At 41.6% G+C, this 19,983-nt stretch overlaps 1 protein-coding gene across 11 annotated transcripts in view; it reads left to right on the top strand.

The window, feature by feature from the left end:
• The window catches only part of AFDN (afadin, adherens junction formation factor), a 508,028-nt gene that overhangs the window by 349,992 nt on the left and 138,053 nt on the right, over positions 1–19,983 (top strand). For all 11 annotated transcript variants that reach the window (XM_040429419.1, XM_040429420.1, XM_040429421.1 and 8 more), the window contains 3 exons: positions 4,049–4,114; positions 13,968–14,041; positions 14,414–14,532. In XM_040429419.1, the coding sequence (XP_040285353.1) occupies positions 4,049–4,114; positions 13,968–14,041; positions 14,414–14,532 (259 nt within the window). The remainder of the gene's footprint in view (positions 1–4,048; positions 4,115–13,967; positions 14,042–14,413; positions 14,533–19,983) is intronic.

Raw genomic sequence — 19,983 nt, 5'->3', positions numbered from 1 at the left:
TGGTGGTGATCAGTATTGTTGAGGGAGCTGAAGAAAGGCTGAAAATATAATATTCTTATTATAAATCCTACCTCTGTCCCTAATATGAAGCAGAGAGCCCAACACCAAAATCAGTTTTTAGTCCCATGGGGAGTAGAATATACAAATGGCTCATCTAAAGAATGGGTAGTTTTTAACTAATAGATCATTTATGCATTATTTCTATACATTTTATTGTGCTGTCTCCTTTAACCATTAAAAGCCCAGCGCCATACATGTATGGTGCTCTAATTGGGCGGTTGCAGGAGCTGCGACCGCTTGATCAGCAGCAGGGTTCCAGGTGTTCCTGACAGCTGAGCCCCTGCTTTATACTCCGGCATCAGTGGTATTAACCCCTTGTGTGCCACGGTCAGCGCTAACCATGGCATACACGACGTTTGCGGAGGGTACGGGCTCCCTCGTTATCGTTTCCCTGATCTGTGGTGATGGGGATCCGATGGTAGGAACAGCAGCCCAATGCCTAACACAGGCATCAGGGCTTGCCTCCTCTGGAAGCTTGTGAGACCCAGCCCCCTAGGTCTCACAGGCAGGCAGGCTGACAGTGTATTACACTGGTAATACACGGACAGTCAATGCATTACAATAAACATGTATTATAATGCATTGCAGAGGGGATACGACCCCAAAAGTTAAAGTCCCACCACAATAACAATAAGTAAAAAAAAAAGTTTGACAAAGTCAAGATGTAGAAGTGTAAAACTAAACCATAATAGGTATAGCCACGTACGTACCGACCAGCTCTATAAAAATTAACATGATCCACCCTGTCCCATGAACACCATAAAAAATAAATAAACCTGTACATTTTTGGGTCACCTTGCCTCACAAAAAGTATAATACCAAGCAATCAAAACGTCATATCAACACCAAAATAGTACAAAACTGTCACAACCCACAAAAAATTTGCCCCTACATAACACACAAACAAGTTGTTTTTTTTTCAAAACTGCTTTTACTGTGTAAAACAAAAACAAAACAAAAATAGAAATATTTGGTATTGCTGCATGTGTAACAACCTGCTCTACAAAAATATCACGTGAATGCCGTAAAAAAATAAATAAATAACGGTGGCATTTTTTTTGTCAACTTGCCTCAAAAAGTATAAAATTGAAAGATTAAAAAATTTACCCAAATAGCAATAAAAAGTCTCCTCTTTCTGCAAAAATTGAGCCCCTAGACAAGATGATCAGCAGAAAAATATATGTGGTTTTCAGAAAATAGAGACATGAAAACATGATTATTTTTTTTAAAAAATGCTTTATTATATAAAACAAGACATTTAATATCGTTGCGTAGCAGTTTTCATTTCGAGATGCTCTACAAAAATAAAACCTAATCTGTCTAATCCTGTGAGGTGAATACCATTAAAAAAATAGCAACTGTGCCAGAACAGCCATTTTTGGTTTCTGTGCCTCAAAAAAAGCATACTATTGAGCAATCAAAAATCATATGTACCCCAAGATAATATCAATAAAACTGTCTCTTTAGGACTCATGCACATGCCCGTAGTTCATTTTGCGGAACGGCAGGCCATAATGGAACAGTCCTATCTTTGTCCGTAATGCGGACAATAATAGGACCTGTATAATTTTTTTTGCGGAATGGATATGCAGCTATACGGACATGGAATGCACACAGAGTCATTTATGTTTTTTTGCGACCCCATTGAAGTGATTGGTTCCACATCCGGGCCGCAAAGAAAATGGAAAGGACATGGACAGAAATATGTTTGTATGCATGAGCTCTTATCCTGTAGTTTCCAAAATGGGGTCACTTTTTGGGAGTTTCTACTGTAGGGGTGCATCAGTGGGTCTTCAAATGCCTCATGGGAACTTAAAATTATCCCAGTGAAATCTGCACCAAATGGTGGTCTTTCCCTCCTGCTTAAACAGCGGTTGATGACCATGGGGTGTTAATGTCAACTGCAGGATCAGGGTAATAAATATTGAGGTTTGTTTGGTTGTTAATCCTTGCTGTGTTACATGAAAAATAGATTCAAATGGAAAATCTCAAAGAAAAAAAGTGAAATTTCACATCCAATAGGGTTATACCTATAGGGTTAACAACTTTATAAAATACGTTTTGAATAACTTGAGGAGTGTAGTTTTTAAAATAGGGTCATTTATGGCGAGGGGGGGCTTTCTACTGGGTAAGCCCCACAAAGTGACTTCATAACTGAACTGGTCCTTAACACCTTAAGGACCCAGGACGAGAATGCTCGTCCTAAATTGCCGGTACTTTGCGCCACGGGACGAGCGTCTCGTCCTGCGGTCCTTCTCTCCCCCCCATGTGTAGTCCGGCAATCAGCAGCATGAATCTGGCTGTTACTGACAGCCGGATCCCTTCTGCATCCACCAGCATCGGTGATGCCAGTGGATTAACCCCTCATATGCCGTGGTCCGTGCTGACCGCTGTGTATGGGAGGTTTGCGCTCCCACTCAGCCATAGAGTTCCCGTGCTGCGGTGGCGGGCACCCGATGGTTGCCATGGCAGCCCCAAGACATTCCAAGGCCTTGGGGCCCGGCATGTACGGAGGCCTATGAGGCCCAGCCCGGGTCTCATAGGCAAACTATCAGTGTATTACACTGTGTAATACACTGATGGTCAATGCAGTACAATATAGATGTATTGTGCTGCATTGAAACAGGGATCAGACCCTGTAATGTTGAAGTCCCATAGTGGGATAAAAATAATAAAAGTGAAAAAGTGTTTTTTACGATAAAAAAAAAAAAAATCTTGGTTTCATATAAAATTGTAAAAAAAAAGGAATAAAAAGACATATTGGGTATCACCGCATGCGTAACAACCTGCTCTATAAAAAATATCACATGATCCCCCCCCCCCCTCATTATTGTCAACTTAAATCACAAAAAGTGTAATACCAAGCGATCAAAAAGTCATATGCACCCTAAAATAGTACCAATCAAACCGTTATCTCCTACCGAAAAAAATTGAGCCCCTACATAAGACAGTCGCCCAAAATAAATAAATAAATAAATATGGCTTTCAGTATATGAAGACACAAAAAAAATCATTTTTTTATGTAAAGGCAAAACAACCAAAAAGTTATTTTTGGTATTGTCGCGTCCGTAACAGCCTGCTCTATAAATATACCACATGATCTAACCTGTCAGATGAACATTGTAAATAACAAAAAATAAAAACTGTGCCAAAGCAGCTATTTTTTCTTGCCTCGCAAAAAGTAATATAGAGAAACCAAAAATCATATGTACCCTAAAATAGTACCAGCAAAACTGCAACTTTATCCCGTAGTTTCCAAAATTGGTTTTATTTTTTTGGAGTTTCTACTTTAGGGGTGCATCAGGGGGGTCTTCAATTGTGACATGGCAGCTTAAAATTATCCAAGTGAAATCTGCCTTCCAAAAACCATATGGCGTTCCTTTCCTTCTGTGCAATGCCGTGTGCCCGTATGGCAGTTTACGACCACATATGGGGTGTTTCTGTAAACTACAGAATCTGGGCATTAAATATTATGTTTTGTTTGGCTGTTAACCCTTGCTTTGTTAGTGGAAGAAAATGTATTAAAATGTAAAATCTGCCAAAAAAGTGAAATTCTGAAATTTCATCTCCGTTTTCCATTAATTCTTGTGGAACACCTAAAGGGTTAGCAAAGTTTGTTAAATCAGTTTTGAAAACATTTAAATCAGTTTCTAAAATAGGGTAATTTTTGGGTGGTTTCTATTATTTAAGCCTCACAAAGTGGCTTCAGACCTGAACTGTTCCTTAAAAAGTGGTTTTTGGAATTTTTTTGAAAAATTTCGAGATTTGCTTCTAAACTTCTAACCTTTCTAACGTCCCCACAAAATTTAATGACCCTTGCAAAATTATCCAAACATGAAGTACACATATGGGGAGTGAAAAGTAGTAACTATTTTTGGAGTTATTACTATGCTATTATAAAAGTAGAGAAATTGACATTTTTAAATTTGCTAATTTTTGGAAATTTTTTGTTAATTTGGTATTCTAACACATCTTTTTTTTTCTGCAGGGTGCAGGACAAGAGAAGCTTGGTATCTATATAAAATCAGTTGTGAAAGGAGGAGCTGCAGAAGTGGTTTGTACCTTTATTTAAATATAGCTTCTATACTTTGGTATTTTTAGGGTTTAACACAAAGCTTTAAAAAGCAATTTCTTTTTTGCAAATAATGGGTGTGGCCAGATGTAAGCTTAAAATCAGTAGTGAAATAAACTTCAAATAATTGAGGAGATTTATCAAAATTGGTGCAAAGGAAAACTGAATCTGGTTGCTATGGGCAAGTAAGCATGTATTTCTTTAGGCCAGTTTTGATAAACCTTCCCCAGTGTGTGTTTTTTTTTTTTGTGTGGTGGTCTCCTCACTTTTGGGCCTCATGCACACGACCGTATGTATTTTGCGGTCCGCAAAAAAACTGATCCGCAAAAAATACGGATGGCGTCTGTGTGCATTCCGTATTTTGCGGAATAGAACAGTACTATCCTTGTCCATAATGCGGACAATAATAGGACATGTTCTATTTATCTGCGGAACGGAAATACGGACATACGGAAACGGAATGCAAACGGAGTACCTTTTTTTTTCTTTCTTTTTTTTTTTTTGCGGATCCATTGAAATGAATGGTTCCGGACACGGAAAGAAAATACGTTCATGTGCTTGAGGTCTTTTTGAGGTTTTTTTTTTATTATAATTTTTATTTTTTTATGCTGCATGCTCGAAATATGACTTTTTTGCTATTTTCTATAATGCAAAAAAAGTACAGAAAGTGCTTGTAAAAGCTAAAAAGCAAAGCTGTACAAAATCAAATAGTGCTGTAGAAACTTCACGCCCATTGTTGCCATTGCAAGTAAGCATAAAAAACTGTCCTATGTGGTACAAGCTCAGCCTGTAATTGTTGGAAAGTTTAAAAAACATCTTTATCAAATACCTGGAGAACATACCGAATCTCCTTTTGCACCCATCTGTCAAAACCCTCCTGTTTATACAGTTCCCATAGGAAAGCGTTATGCCACAGCGGAGTGTATCTAGTATATAAATCCCTGTTTCGTATCTAGTATATACTACCAAACCTTATGCATAAGGTGGAATATGGTTAAATATGGGGAATACAGTTTAAATGCAGCACACCTAGTGGGGTATGAGCTCTACTTTGCATCCCTGTAAATGTTTAAGCTGCAAAGCTAGAAAATACGTCCAAGGATGTAGTAGCACCACTGCTCCGCTATCCTTGGCCAGCTGTAATTTAGCAAATTTAATTCTTGGTGACCCTCTCTTTCATACTAAATCTCTAAATTAGTGGTCTATCCATTTAAATAAATCTTGGGAAATCCATATGGGAGCATTGTGCAAGACGGACAGCAATTGAGGCTTTAAAATGATTTTGATTAAGTTTGCTCAACCTATAACCGACAGCAGCAATTTAACTCCTCTGTTTCATGTTTCGTTTTGTCCAGTAATAGTCGTAAATTGAGCCCTATATAATCCAAAACATCCCTAGTAATCCACACTCCAAACTATTTAGTAAGTATTGGATTGGTATTCCTGAGAGTCCAAATCAGGCATACTCAAACTGCGGCCCTCTAGCTGTTGTAAAACTACAACTCCCACAATGCCCTGCTGTAGGCTGATACCTGTAGGCTGTTCAGGTATGCTGGGAGTTGTAGTTTTGCAACAGCTGGAGGGCCGCAGTTTGAGGATGCCTGGTCTACATGGTGCAGCCTGGACAGATGAGGATAACCATGCCGGTTTAGACCAATTGAGAAATAATCAGGGAATGTCCCAAATTTGTCAAGTCTCATAATGCTCGACAAAGACTCCTTAATATTATCCAGAAACAAACAAAAGCAAATCATTGGCGTATAAAGCCACTCTCTTCTCAATTTACCCTTCGGATACCCTTTTAATTTTTCTTCCCTATCTTCCTGGAGCCAAAACTTTTTTATTTTTCCGTTCACATATCCATATTAGGGCTTGTTTTTTGCAGGACAAGTTGTACTTTCTAATGCTATCATTTGGTATGGCATACAGTGTAGTGGGAAGCGATAAAAAAAATTCCAAATGGGGTTTTGTCCCTACGGCGCCCCCTTTTTGGCAAAACTGACCTGTGCCACATATGTCTAGGTTTTATATGTCTAAAAATAAATTAAAGCGGTGATGCTCATGATGTTTTAATTTATTCTAAGAAAAGGGGGGTGATTTTAAAAAAAGTTTTAATTTTTTTTTCAAATATATATATTTTTTTGACACTTTTTTTTTTTACTTTGTTTTATGTTTTTGTAGCCAGTCTAGGAGGCTACCTCATTCACAAATTTTTTATTTTTTTATTTTTATTTTATTCAATATTACCATATTGCATACGGCAGCATGTCAAAGAGGACCTTTCACCAGTTTTTACTTTGTAACAGCGATACCTCACACTGTAGCCCATGTTCCCTAGATGTCATATCGCAAATTTTTTTCATGATATGCTCGTCCGTAGCGCCACTGTGCCCCTCGTTCTGTTAAGGCGCCCTGTATGCTAATTGATGCACATTTGATCACGGCATCTGAAGGCTGTAATGACTGTGATATGAATTATTGCCAATCATAGGTCTCTGATATTTGAAACTGCAGAGACCCGCCAATTATGATGCCCGCTTCAAGCGTGAGCAGGCGCAATGTTTACACAAGTTAAATCCTGTAATCTCTGGTGCGTTTCGTAGAATAGCCGCAAAAGGTTCTATAGCCACTGCAAATAATGGGGATAACGGGCATCCCTCGCCCTAATTGAAAGCTGTCCGACATCTCAATATTAACTCCAATTCTGGCCTTAGGAGCAACATATAACCACTTATTTTCTCCAAGACAGCCCACAGTTATCCCTACTCCATGCTATCCAACTAAAGAATCACTTTGTAAGAAGAGTCACCCAGAGCCGCCTGAAGATTAGGAAACAGTCTACGAAGATAAATCGCATTGGATTTTGCTGGCGTACAACCTGATTGATTAAGAGGTGGCCAACTTCAGATTTAAATGACAAAAATAGGTGGTCTCAAAGGGCAGGAAATGCTCAACCCCAAATGCAGTTGTGCATTTATGCTCAGGGGAGCAGATACTGCGCTTGTGGTCTGTTGCTAAGGGTAATCGCCAGCAAAAGATGCATACAGTGGAGGATGCCCGCAGCAGACCACAGAGACATCCTACACCACCAGATGGTAAAATGTGTGGATGTGGAATGATATATAGAATAAATAGTTACAAGAATAGGTGTACTACTGTGGTGGATGCAAACAGTAACATCTGACTAAACCCTCACACTGATGTTAAAAATTAGACTTTAGCCAGTATATCCTTATATTAAGGACATACCTGAGCCCGCGCACCACGCCAAGGTTTCTCAAATGGCACGGGACCTAACGCTAAACCTACCTGTATGTGTAGTACCAGGAGCCAGTGGACAAATTACAGCAGCCTAAGGTCCTACTCACAGCAAACAGCTCCTAGTTCCCTCCAGTGTGACTAACCAACTTCAGTGCTAATACAGGTGAAACTAGAAAAATTAGAATATTGTGCAAAGTTCATTTATTTCAGTAATGCAACTTAAAAGGTGAAACTAACATGTGAGATAGACTCTTTACATGCAAAGCGAGATATCTCAAGACTTTATTTGTTATAATTTGGATGATTATGGCTTACAGTTTATGAAACCCCAAAGTCTCAATTTTGAGGTACCCTTTGCTTAGGGCAGGGGTCTGCAACCTTTAAGACATAAAGAGCCACTTGGACCCGTTTCCGAAGGAAAAAAAAAACTCGGAGCCGCAAAACCATTGCGACATTTAAAACAAATAGAACACTGCATATATTGTTTCTTACCTTAATGCTATATACAGGATCGTGCATTCAGCTGTCAATCTGAAGAAAAAAAGACTTTCACTTAACAATGTAAAATATATTTTTGCAAATTAATAGCTAATTAAAATATTTAATTTACCTTTACCAGACCCCCCCAATCATGTGCCAGTAATACCAGACCCCCCCAATCATGTGCCAGTAATACCAGACCCCCCCAATCGTGTGCCAGTAATACCAGACCCCCCTCCAATCGTGTGCCAGTAATACCAGACCCCCCTCCAATCATGTTCCAGTATTACCAGACCCCCCTCCAATCATGTGCCAGTAATGTCAAGATAAATCAGTGAAGGGTAGGGAATACGGGGTAGTCACTACCCCCTGTTTCCTACCCTTCACTGATTTATCTCGACTTCCCTGTGGTGTTTGGTTTTATCCTATACCAGAGCTGCCTCTCCATCCTACTGTTTCCTTTTTTCCAATCCCTCCATCGTACGGTCCTGGTGGCGCCCCTTCTCTATCTTTCTCTTCAGGGACAAAGCACAGTCCCTTGTAGCTTTTGGATAACCTCCCTCTTTTTTTCCTTTTCTCCACTTCTGCTCCATGTGCCAGTAATACCAGACCCCCCTCCAATCATGTGCCAGTAATACCAGACGCCCCCTCCAATCATGTGCCAGTAGTAATACCAGACCCCCCCTCCAATCATGTGCCAGTAGTAATACCAGACCCCCCCCCCAATCATTGTGCCAGTAGTAATACCAGACCCCCTCCCCCCCCCCCAAATCATGTGCCAGTATAATACCAGGGCCCCCCCATTATGTGCCAGACTGCCAGTTAAAAAAATAAATTATTAACACTTATACTTACCTCTTGGGAGCGATGCGATGCAGGCCTCTTCCGGCCTGTGTCCGGACTCCAGCGCTGTACGGCTCAGGCGGCGCGATGACGTCATCGCGCCGCCTACGCCGGCCTCTGATAGGCTGTCGGCCTAGTAGTGCCGGCAGCCTATCAGAGGAACAGGAAAGGGACACACCTCCCTGCCCTGCTCCTCCGCACAGCCTTCTGTTTGTATCGCTGTCCTGAGGACAGAGATACAAACAGATCACTATGGAGATGAGCGCTTCGCTTCCACAATGCCGGCGCACACACACACTGCTCATGCCCATGCCGGAGCCGCGGGTTGCCGACACCTGGCTTAGGGGGTATGGATTAATTAGCTGACTAGAGTGTGAAACTTTGAGCCTAGAATATTGAACCTTTTCACAAAATTCTAATTTTAAGCTGCATTAATGCAATTTCTTTTAATTTGCATTACTGAAATAAATGGACTTTTGCACGATATTCAAATTTTTGGAGTTTCACCTGTACTTTCATTAGTATATTATCTGATGTGAGGAGAGAGGCAACACTCAGGGAGGGTGTGATCTTTATCCGGCTTAGGGAGAACAACTATAGCAGCTTCATATAGGAAAGGTTGTAACCTCTCTGACTCATAAGCATTAATATAAACCTCTAAAAACTTGGGTAATAGGTCATCCCCCAGTTCCTTATATAGTTCCACAGATAGCCTGTCAGGACTGAGAGCTTTTTCATTAGTCATTGTGCTCACAATCTTCTTTAGTTCTACTAGAGCAGAGATGGGCAAACTGCGGCTCTTCAGCTGTTGCAAAACTACAAATCCCAGTCTGCCTACAGCTAACAGCCTACAGCAGGGCATGATGGGATTTGTAGTTTCAAAACAGCTGGAGAGCCGCAGTTTGCCCATCCCTGTACTAGAGTAAGAGGAGCCTCCAGGCGATCGGTCTCTTCCATAGACAGCGTTGGCTGGCAAATTGAGGCTAAATATTCATAAAAGTAATGCTCCATGTACGAGACTTTAGTTCGGTATAATGTTTCATAAAACTGCCTAAAATATAAAATATCCAGGGTAGTATCCATCAGCACCCCCTCTGGATTTAGCAATTAATGCACAAATGCAGAACACTGTTGGGCCTATAGTAGCTAATAAATGGCCTGCTTTCTTCCTATCCTCAAAATACTGTTATTTTAAGAAGAATCTTTTGCTAGCCGACTTCTCCAGAGTGTATGAATTGAGGGCTTCTTGAGCCTCTCTCCAAGCCTCCAGCATATCCCCTGAGGGAGCAGCAACATGCACCGCTTCCTTTGTATTCCACTCTCCTCCCATTTCCCGACTGCAAGATTTAATAGTGCTGATATTTTTACTCTCGGGAATGCTTTCATAGAATCCTTCAACGTTCCGATAGAGGCTGTTCCTTCATTAAATTGATAAGTCACGTGACGTGACTCCTGACAGCATTTAGATTAAACGTAACCAAATCGTGTTCAATCGCCACATCCTAGGACCCCAACAACACAGTTCTCAAGTGTCCTAGGGAAAAGCGTGGACACATAGGGCACAAATTTAAGACCCAATTCCCCAATGAGTCGGCCAGAAAAAGTGGTAATGTTCGTTGGAAGTGGAGATTTAATAGGGAATTTATCCAATGCTATATCCAAGTAATTATTAAAGTCCCCCATGATTAATTAAGGCCAACTACGTGCAGTCTGCAGCAAATTCCGAAACATAATTCAGTAAGATTACTAGAAATAAGTGGTACTCAAACAAAACAATAGCTGATCTTAGGGAGACTAGCTACAGAAAACACTGTGGAGCCTCATTTAAGAGTCTCGACACAGCAATCCAATGTGCAAAGCTCCCTGGGAAACAGTGATATGCAAAATAACCGTGGAGCCCCAGTTATGGGTCTTCAACACAGTGAAAGCCAGATATCCCTCAAAGAAAGGAAAACCGAGCATAACTGGATGGATAACTGGCTTGGGTCTTCCCCGTCACATCCTTAAAGCTTGTAAAAGAGTGGGATCTTGACATAGGGGCCACTTAATATGGTGGATTTGGTGATCTCTGTAATGGGGACACCCCTTTGCTCGGTTTTCCTTCCTTTGAGGGATATCTGGCTTTCACTGTGTTGAAGACCCATAACTGGGGCTCCACGGTTATTTTGCATAGAAATAAGTGGTGGTATATACAAAACTATAATAATACACACCATATTATATATTAAGCACTATACAGCTACATAACATCCCTCCTTGTCGATCTTAGTCCTCAGTGGAGAGAAGGGTCCATTTTTGTGAACAAGTAAGCTCACTCCCCTTGAATATGCAGAATTTACAGTGATATTCCCAGCTCATCCATAATTTATGGAGCCATCGCACAGTATCGGTCGTCATATGGATTTTATGTATGCCGATGAGTGATGGTGGCATCACGCATACCTCTGACATTCCACTAAAGCAACTCTGTCTCCATAATGCATCAGAACAAAAAATAGTTTTCCGTTTTGTATCACCAAAAAAGTGAGATACAAAACTGAAAACTGCCAGTAAAACCCCACCGTGGCATAACAAACTATATTAATTCTGTAATTTGCCCTAGCATGCTTTCAGGTTATCATAATTTCTGTGTTTTTGTTTGTCCACCTGCTTTTTGATGCTTGACCTCAGGTTCTCAATGGGATTGATATCTGGGGCGTTTGATTGCCATGGACCCAAAATTTAATTTTTTTTTGTTGTTCACTGAGCCTTTTTTCAGATTACTTTTTTCTTGTAACACTGTGATCCATCATGCTCCAAAAAGCATTCATTAACACCAAATTGATCATAGACTGTTGGGTGAAGTTGCTCATGGAAAATCTTTTGATACTATTCTTTATTCAAGGCAGTGTTCTTAGGCAAAATTATGCATGAGCCCCACTCCCTTAGCTGTGAAGAAAGTCCACACATGAATGGCGTCAGTCTGTTTTACTATTGGCATGACAAATGACTCACGATGGTGCTCACCTTTTCTCCAGTCATTTTCCAGTTGTCCTAAACAGTCAGAACGGGGCTTCATTAGAGTAAGTGACTATACTCCAGTTCTCTGCAGTCCAGTCCCTGTACTTCTTGCAGAATATCAGTCTGTTCTTGATGTTTTGCTTGGAATGAAGTGGCTTCTTTGCTGCCCTTCATGACACCAACCCTTCCTCCAAAAGCCTTCACCTCACTATGCGTTCAGATGCACTCACAACTGCCTAATATCATTCCTGAGCAAGCTCTGCACTACACTTAATCCCAAAGCTCAGAGATGGTCAACCTGATGCTCTCCAGCTGTTGCAAAACTACAACTCCCAGCATGCCCAGACTGCCTACAGCTATCAGCCTACAACAGGGCATGGAGGGAGTAGTTTTACAACAGCTGGAGAGCCGCAGTATGGCCATGCCTGACATAGCTGAATCCTCTTTAGGAGATGGTCCTAGCACTTACTGGACATACTTAGGTGCCTTAAAGCCTTCTTCACAGCATTTGAACCTCTCTTAAACAGGTCTTCTGCTCTATATATATATATATATATATATATATATATTCCCAAAAATAGAGCAGCATAATGTGGTGGTGTGGCACCTGAGGGGTTAATTGCCGCTGATCTGCTGCCAGTACCCGCCTCCTGTATTAAGGGTTAATTATCATTGGTGGCGCAGTGCTTCTTCCCCCCCCCCCCCCATTAAAATCATTGGTGGCACAGTGCTCCCGCCCCTCTCAACCCCCCAGTATTAAAATCATTGCTGGCAGTGGCCACAGGGTCCCCTCCCCTTCTCATTGGTGGCAGTGGCAGCTTCTGATTGGAGCCCCAGCAGTGTAATCCTGGGGCTCCAATCAGTTACCATGGCAGCCAGGACGCTACTGAAGCCCTTGGCTGCCATGGTAACATCCCTGATGCTGTGTGCACAGAGCAGCAGGGAAAGTGTAAAGTACTATTCACCCTGAAAGAGCTGTATTAGGGTGAATAGGACAAGGGATTAAAAGATCCCAGGTTCTGGCCCCTAAGGGGGGAAATTGTTATTAAATAAAAAGTGTAAAAAAAAATTTTTAAGTATAAATCGCCCCCTTTTCCCAATTTTACATATAAAATATATATAAACAATAAATAAATAAACATATCACACACGTCAGAAAAGTCCGAACTATTAAAATATTTTTAAAAAATATATCCGGTGAAATGGTATAGAGCAGGGATCAGCAACCTTCGGCACTCCAGCTGTTGTGAAACTACAATTCCCAGCATGCTCCATTCATTTCTCTGTGAGTTTTTAGAAGAGCAGAGCAAGTATGCATGATGGGAGTTGTAGTTTCACAACAGCTGGAGTGCCGGAGGTTGCCTACCCCTGGTATAGAGTATCGCAATACTTTTTTATGGTATCGAAATCGAATCAAAAATTTGGTATCGCAACAACTCTACTCTGTACACTGCCACTGTATATGTGTGTGCGGTACTGTGCGCTGCCGCTGTATGTGTGCAGTACTGTGCGCTGCTACTGTATGTGTGCAATACTGTGCGCTGCCACTGTATGTGTGCTGTTCTGTACACTGCCACTGTATGTGTGCGGTTCTGTACACTGCCGTTGTATGTGTGTGTGCGGTTCTGTACACTGCCGCTGTATGTGTGTGCGCGGTTCTATACACTGCCGCTGTATGTGTGTGCGCGGTTCGGTACACTGCCGCTGTATGTGTGTGCGCGGTTCGGTACACTGCCGCTGTATGTGTGTGCGCGGTTCGGTACACTGCCGCTGTATGTGTGTGCGCGGTTCGGTACACTGCCGCTGTATGTGTGTACGCGGTTCGGTACACTGCCGCTGTATATGTTGTTAATGCCCATGTTTGGTTTTAGACTTGTTTATGTGTTAATTTAAGGGGTGTTATTTTTGTTTATAAGGTAAAAAAACAAAAAACGGCTCCTAACTTTTTTAGCTGGCTTCTAGATTCCAAGGAAATTTGTCAAGCCGTGGTCTACAGTCTCAAATACTGCATACAGATATACAGATTAGGAGAAATAGTAAGGGGTAGTCACAGTTGGAGGTCATTGGTCACTTTGAGGGCAGTTGTTTTTTTCTACCTGACATACCCCATTATAGTCATTGTTATGTGACAGATCTCGCACTTCCATCACTTTAGTTGTTAAGCTCCTATAACTGAGAACAACTACAGTGTAAAACAGCGGTGTAAACCTTGTCTTAGCATTTCACAAATTATTTTGTTTTCAAATTCTAGGATGGGCGTCTAGCAGCAGGAGACCAGCTTCTTAGTGTGGATGGAAGAAGTTTGGTAGGACTGTCTCAAGAACGGTAATGCTACTAAAGTTTTAAACTTTTATCATTAATGGTGTATATGTGCAACATGCCAAATTATTTGACACTTACTCACATATATTGTGACGCTGAAGAAAAACCTTTCAGTTCAACACAAAAAAATGGATTAGTACAATAGATGTTTTAAGTTATTTTAATCATCTGAAACACTGCAGTAATTTTGGAAAGATTTACGTGGTGTAATATCTCACAGAACACATACGCTTGCAGCAAAAAAGAATTATAACTTCTGGATACATTACATATTCTTGTTTGTTCATGTTGGCATTAAACTACTTTGTTTAGATAAAAAGAAATGTGATGTCCAGTGGTCGTTGGTTTAATTAACAAAACACATTTTTGTAACAGGGCTGCTGAACTTATGACGAGAACGGGTTCAGTCGTCACCCTTGAAGTAGCAAAACAAGGAGCAATATACCATGGTCTAGCAACACTGCTAAATCAGCCATCTCCATTGATGCAAAGAGGTAACTATAGGTTTTTGAGTAGTAAATATTGTACACAAGGAAATGTTCACGAGCATTCACAGCATCATGGTGCAGTCAGTTGGTCAACAACACTATTCATATCGGAGATAGATAGATAGATATATATATATATATATATATATATATATATATATATATATATATATCTATCTATCTATCTATCTCAAAGAAAAATGGCGGCACTGGCAATGAAGAAGAAAAATTCGGGTGCACATTCCAGGGGAATGGACTTCTTATCCCAACAATTAAATCCAGAAAATGAGCGGCACTCTGGTAGATTAAGAACAAGTGATTCCTTTATTCACCCATACGGTGCAACGTTTCGGCTACAAAATCGAGCCTTTTTGAAAAAGGCTCGATTTTGTAGCCGAAACGTTGCACCGTATGGGTGAATAAAGGAATCAATAAATATATATATATATATATATATATATATATATATATATATATATATATATATATATATATATTTGAGTCACTTTACTTTAATACAATTTAATGTAATAGAGAATCTTCTAATTAACAAATTTCTAAATCACTTCAAAAATTCCACCAGCAAAAAACTGTAAAGTCATGGCCATCAGGGGTCTCACGTCCACCTAATTTGCAGTCCACTGCCTGTTAGGCTAGGTCAGTCTCTACTAACAGATAGACAGAAGACGGTTCCCAGGAAGTGGGGACTAGCTGAGCTCCTGACCCTGATAGAAGCACTGCATCTACACAGCCTTTGAAGATCAGAGAAGTTTCTGTATGTCTGTAAATCTGATTCTGAGCTCCCTAGAAGAAAACCAATGTAGTGGGAAGTAGGGCTGGGCAATTAATCAAATTTTATTAATCTGCCTTGGAGACTTCCTTATGTAGAAGATGGTGGTCGGCACTGCCATGTGTGCAGTATGTTGAATCACAGACGGGCACTTCTCAAAAAAAGTGACTGGTGGTGTTCAGCAAACACAGTTCCAATGATAATACAAACGAATAGAAACAAAGACAAAGCGGCAGTCGCCAATCTTTCTGCAGCTTTATTCAATTAGTCCATAAAACATACTGGATGCGGGTACAGCACAACAAGCAGGCAACAGCCATTTTGCTCTGTGCTTCTTCAGGCCTCAATGTGATGATGCCAGGGTACTCTTTTTTTATCATCTGATGATTCAGTTTTGTTTTTTTGTTTTTTTTACAGAATCGTCAAATTAGTTTTGTCTTTCTGCAGCGTCACTTACCTGACCTATGTGTAGTAACACCTGCACTGCTGGTGTATGTGTGTGTATGTATATATATATATATATATATATATATATAATATCTCTATAACCCCTGCACTGCCGGTCTATGTACAGTATAAATACATTTAAAATATAAATGCATTTATATTATTTATAATAGTATGGGCATTTTGGGATGTAGCAATGCCTCTGATCTTTCGCCAATCTATAGCTAATGTGTATATAGCCCTATAGCGAATATGGAATGTGTCATCAGAATATGCCCTATCATTTTAACCCTTTAGGGTCAAGGCCTATTTTAATTTTTCCATTCACATAGCTACATGAAGGCTTATTTTTTTACAGGACGCAATGGATTTTTTAATGCAAAACTGAAAAAAAAAAAAAAAGAATTCTGCCAAGGTTTTTGGAGTTTTGACATCACGGCGTACTACTTTAAAGCCGCATCCCTCTGCCTTTTATTCACAGGTGCCACAATCAGCGTTGATCACGACACCTGAGGGGTTAAATGTCGGCCAGCGTGATCTTCGCTTCCTGCTAGTGTGGGCGGGTGCTGGCTGTATGATACAGGCCTGCCCCATACATCTCCCCTCAGGCAATGACAGATAACATCTTTGTATAGATAACACAGGACCCACCATTCACAGTAGGTCTTATATCACAGCTTATTTACTCCCTCCTGACTTATGCACCGGTTACAGAGCATTCCTAGGAATATAAATCATTGGCGTGCCCTCCAGTCTATTTTGTCTATGGCCCTTGTGGCTGCACTCAAAGAGCAGGAAGTCTTGGCATATTTTTGGACATAGAAACACATAATTATTTTTTTAAACAATGTTCTTTTTAAAGACACATTCTCCTTCATTTGTATGATAAAAGGATAATCATCCAAAGCATAGGAGATAATTATTAGACCAATTGAGGTCTGACCGCTGGGATTCCCACCAATCACAATGGGGGGTCTTGTATCCGTGAAATTAATGGAATAGCTGATCAAGCATGCTCATTGTGTCTCCATCCATCTCTATGGGCCTGCTGGAAATAGCAAAGTGCTGTACTCTGCAATATCCAGCAGTACTATAGATGTAGTGGCTCCATTCATTCAGGGCATTCCAGTGGGATGGACCCCTACCAATCTAATAGTTATCCACTACTCAGTTGGTAGGGAATAGCTTTTATTTTCTGGAATACCTCGTTAAAGGCTATGTAGACTTGTAGGAGTTTTTTTTATTATTGCATTGTACTCATTTTGCGCTAAAAATCATTTTATCAATTGGTCTTTATTATTTGAGCCTCTTACTCTGCATAGCCTTGAGACTCTGTATTTTTACTCTGTCACGTAGCTCAGCTGACTGCTTACTTCTGACCTCTAAATGCCTAAACGTACATTATAGCTCAGTTCTTATCTTAATGATAAGAATGTGGCTAAAGAGTGTATTACACCGGCTGATTTTTCGTCAGATGATCACTAACGAATGTTCGTAGTAACGCTTCTTGGCAATCTGGCAGTCTAATACTGCCGCCGATTCTCTGATGAACAAGCAAATGCTCTATCATCGTGCAGTCCACATCTTTTGACAGGTTAATTGATAGGCAGGTTCTACTGCGTGCGGAAATGCCATAAATGTACACTGTAGAGTTCAGATGGGAAAGAACACCTTTTGGTTTTTGTGGTGCAGATTTTGATGGATTGGTTTACAGGTGCCATGTTGCTATGAACATCCTCTGGGGATCAGTACAGTTTTCTGACAACCGTTGCACTTATTTTTATTTTTTTCTGAACTTAGCTGTGTGAGGACTTGTATTTTGCTGAATGAGTTGGACATTTTCATTTGGTTCTATTTTGGGGTACATACACTGTTTTGATCACTTTTTTTATTTCACTTTTTGGGAAGCAGGAATTCAGCCATTGCTTTTTGAGTTTATTCTGGTGTACACCATATATGAGGAGAAAGGGGTACTTTTCTTACTTTAAATTTTTTATTTTTTTTATTTTTTTCCAAAACACCTTTTTTTGATTTATTTGGGACTTTAACTTTTGGGGATGTCTGATCCCCTCTACAATTTATTAAATACATGCTGTATTGTAATTCATTACGCTGTCAATATTTCATTGACAGTGTGCCTATGAGACCCAGCCTGGGGGCTAGGTCTCATAGGCTTTCATAGCCTGTGTAAGGCATCGGGCTGCCTTAGCAGCCATCGCCCCCCCCTGTCACCGCAGCACAGGGGGCGGATTAGGTCAGAGAGGGAGCCCCCTCCTTCCGCAAACACCATACATGCTGCGGTCAGCATTGACCACGGCATATTTTCACCAATGCTGGCGCATACAGCAGGGGCTCGCACTGCTACTATGCCCACCCTATCAGAGCACTGTATGGTGCTATATGTATTAGCAGAAGGACCCGGCTTCGCACGGGTATATTTCATGTATTTCATTTATTGTTTGTGTTTTGTTAAAAGATATCGACAGTATCCGCCATAAGTGACCTCTACAGTAGCCCGCCCCCTTAACAGTGAACTCCACAGCCCCTCACCCCTTAAAATTGACCCCCCTCCCCCCCCCCCCACAGTGCCTCGTCTCCTTAAAATGGGACCTCCACAGCAGTCCATCCCCTTAACTTTGACCTTCACAGCACCCCACTCCCTTGACATTGACCTGCTCTGGGTCCCACTCCCTTAACAGTGGCCTATACAGCACCCCACCCCTCAACACTGACCTCCATAGGGGACAGTCTTCTTATCTGTGACCTCCACTGTTCCCTGCCCCCTTAACAGTGACCTCTACAGCACCCTGCCCCTTTAAGGCTAGGGCTACATGATGACATGTCGTGCGACATTTTGTCGTACCAATGTCGCGCAATTTTTTTTATATTGATAGGCTATGGTGTCGCACTGTGGCACGACAGTCGCAAAAAATTCGTCCAAGGTGGATGCATGTAGCAGTGTAGTTGTGCCCTATTTGTCGTGCAACTTATTGTCATCGTGTAGCCTAGCCTAAAGCTGACCTATAGCAGTGAGCAAAAATGGCTGGGTTTTTCCACTTCACCACCATGACAGCCCAGAGAGATTGACCCCTGACCTCTGTAGGGGCAGGAACAGAGATAGGTTAAAAGAACCCCTCCCACCACCATTCACTAGTGTGTTCCTGCCCCTATAGCAGCCAGGACAGAGAAAAGTCCTCTCTGGCTTTCAGGGAGGTGAAGTGTATAAAGGACCTTTTTTTTTTTTCTTTTTTTCGGTACCTGGGTGCTGCATCAGCGGAAATTTTGCTTCCCTTGCGGGCCTCCCACCCAGGACTGCGTCGCCGGCGGACTCCGTTCTAAAGCTGACAGGGAGACGCCGGGGTTGCGCGGGAGCCTGCCCTGAGCGTCGTCTCTTCCAGGCCGCCGGGCGAGACCCAGGAGTGGACGTCTTCAAAAACTCACATGCACTTTCCCGCTGCGCTCTCTGCTTTGCCGGGCGAGATGTCGGACCAGGAAAAGGAGCTGCAGCAGAAGGAGCAGACCACTCCAGAGCACTCCTGCGTGAGTAGCCCACCTGGGCATGCCGGCAGATTGATATATGCTGATCTGGGGTGGAGTGAGCCTCAGGTAACCACTGGGTAGGAGCTCCTCTCGCCTAAGGTCTTCTGGTATAATGCACCTATACTGGATCTGCACAAAATTGATGGGCTGCTCTCTCACTTTAGGACAAACTAGCTTTGAAAAAGCTCAGGAAGACCGCCAGATGCATCCAGTGCTCCCGATGAATATCCTAAGAAACTTTGCAAGTATTGTATTGCCAGGATTGTGAGAGAAGAACAACCCTCAATTATGCAGGAATTTAGAACTATGATTCAGGAGGAGGTTAAATCTTCTCTAGCCTCCCTCCGTGAGGACACCCTGGGGGCTCGCCCACCTAAGCGTCCCAGAATGGCGGACATCTCCTTCTCAGACTCCGTGGATTTGGAGGGCGAGGCCTCATCTTCCAAAAAGGACGACGAGTACCCCCTATCAGAGGGCGAAATCGTCGAGGAATCTAGAAAATTCTTCACTCCTAGCGAGATGAGTGACCTTCTAAAAGCGGTCAGGGATACAATGGGGGTGGAAGACATCCAGAGACCCCACTCAGTTCAGGAAGAGATGTTTGGGGGATTGAAGGTCAAACGTTCCTGTGTATTCCCCATAAATGAAAATATTAAAGAGATGGTGATGGACGAATGGGC

The sequence above is a fragment of the Bufo bufo genome, chromosome 4 (assembly GCF_905171765.1).
Source record: "Bufo bufo chromosome 4, aBufBuf1.1, whole genome shotgun sequence".
Taxonomy (NCBI): Eukaryota; Metazoa; Chordata; class Amphibia; order Anura; family Bufonidae; genus Bufo; species Bufo bufo.
Note: the sequence above shows the minus strand (reverse complement) of the source record. Positions and strands in the feature narration are given on the sequence as shown.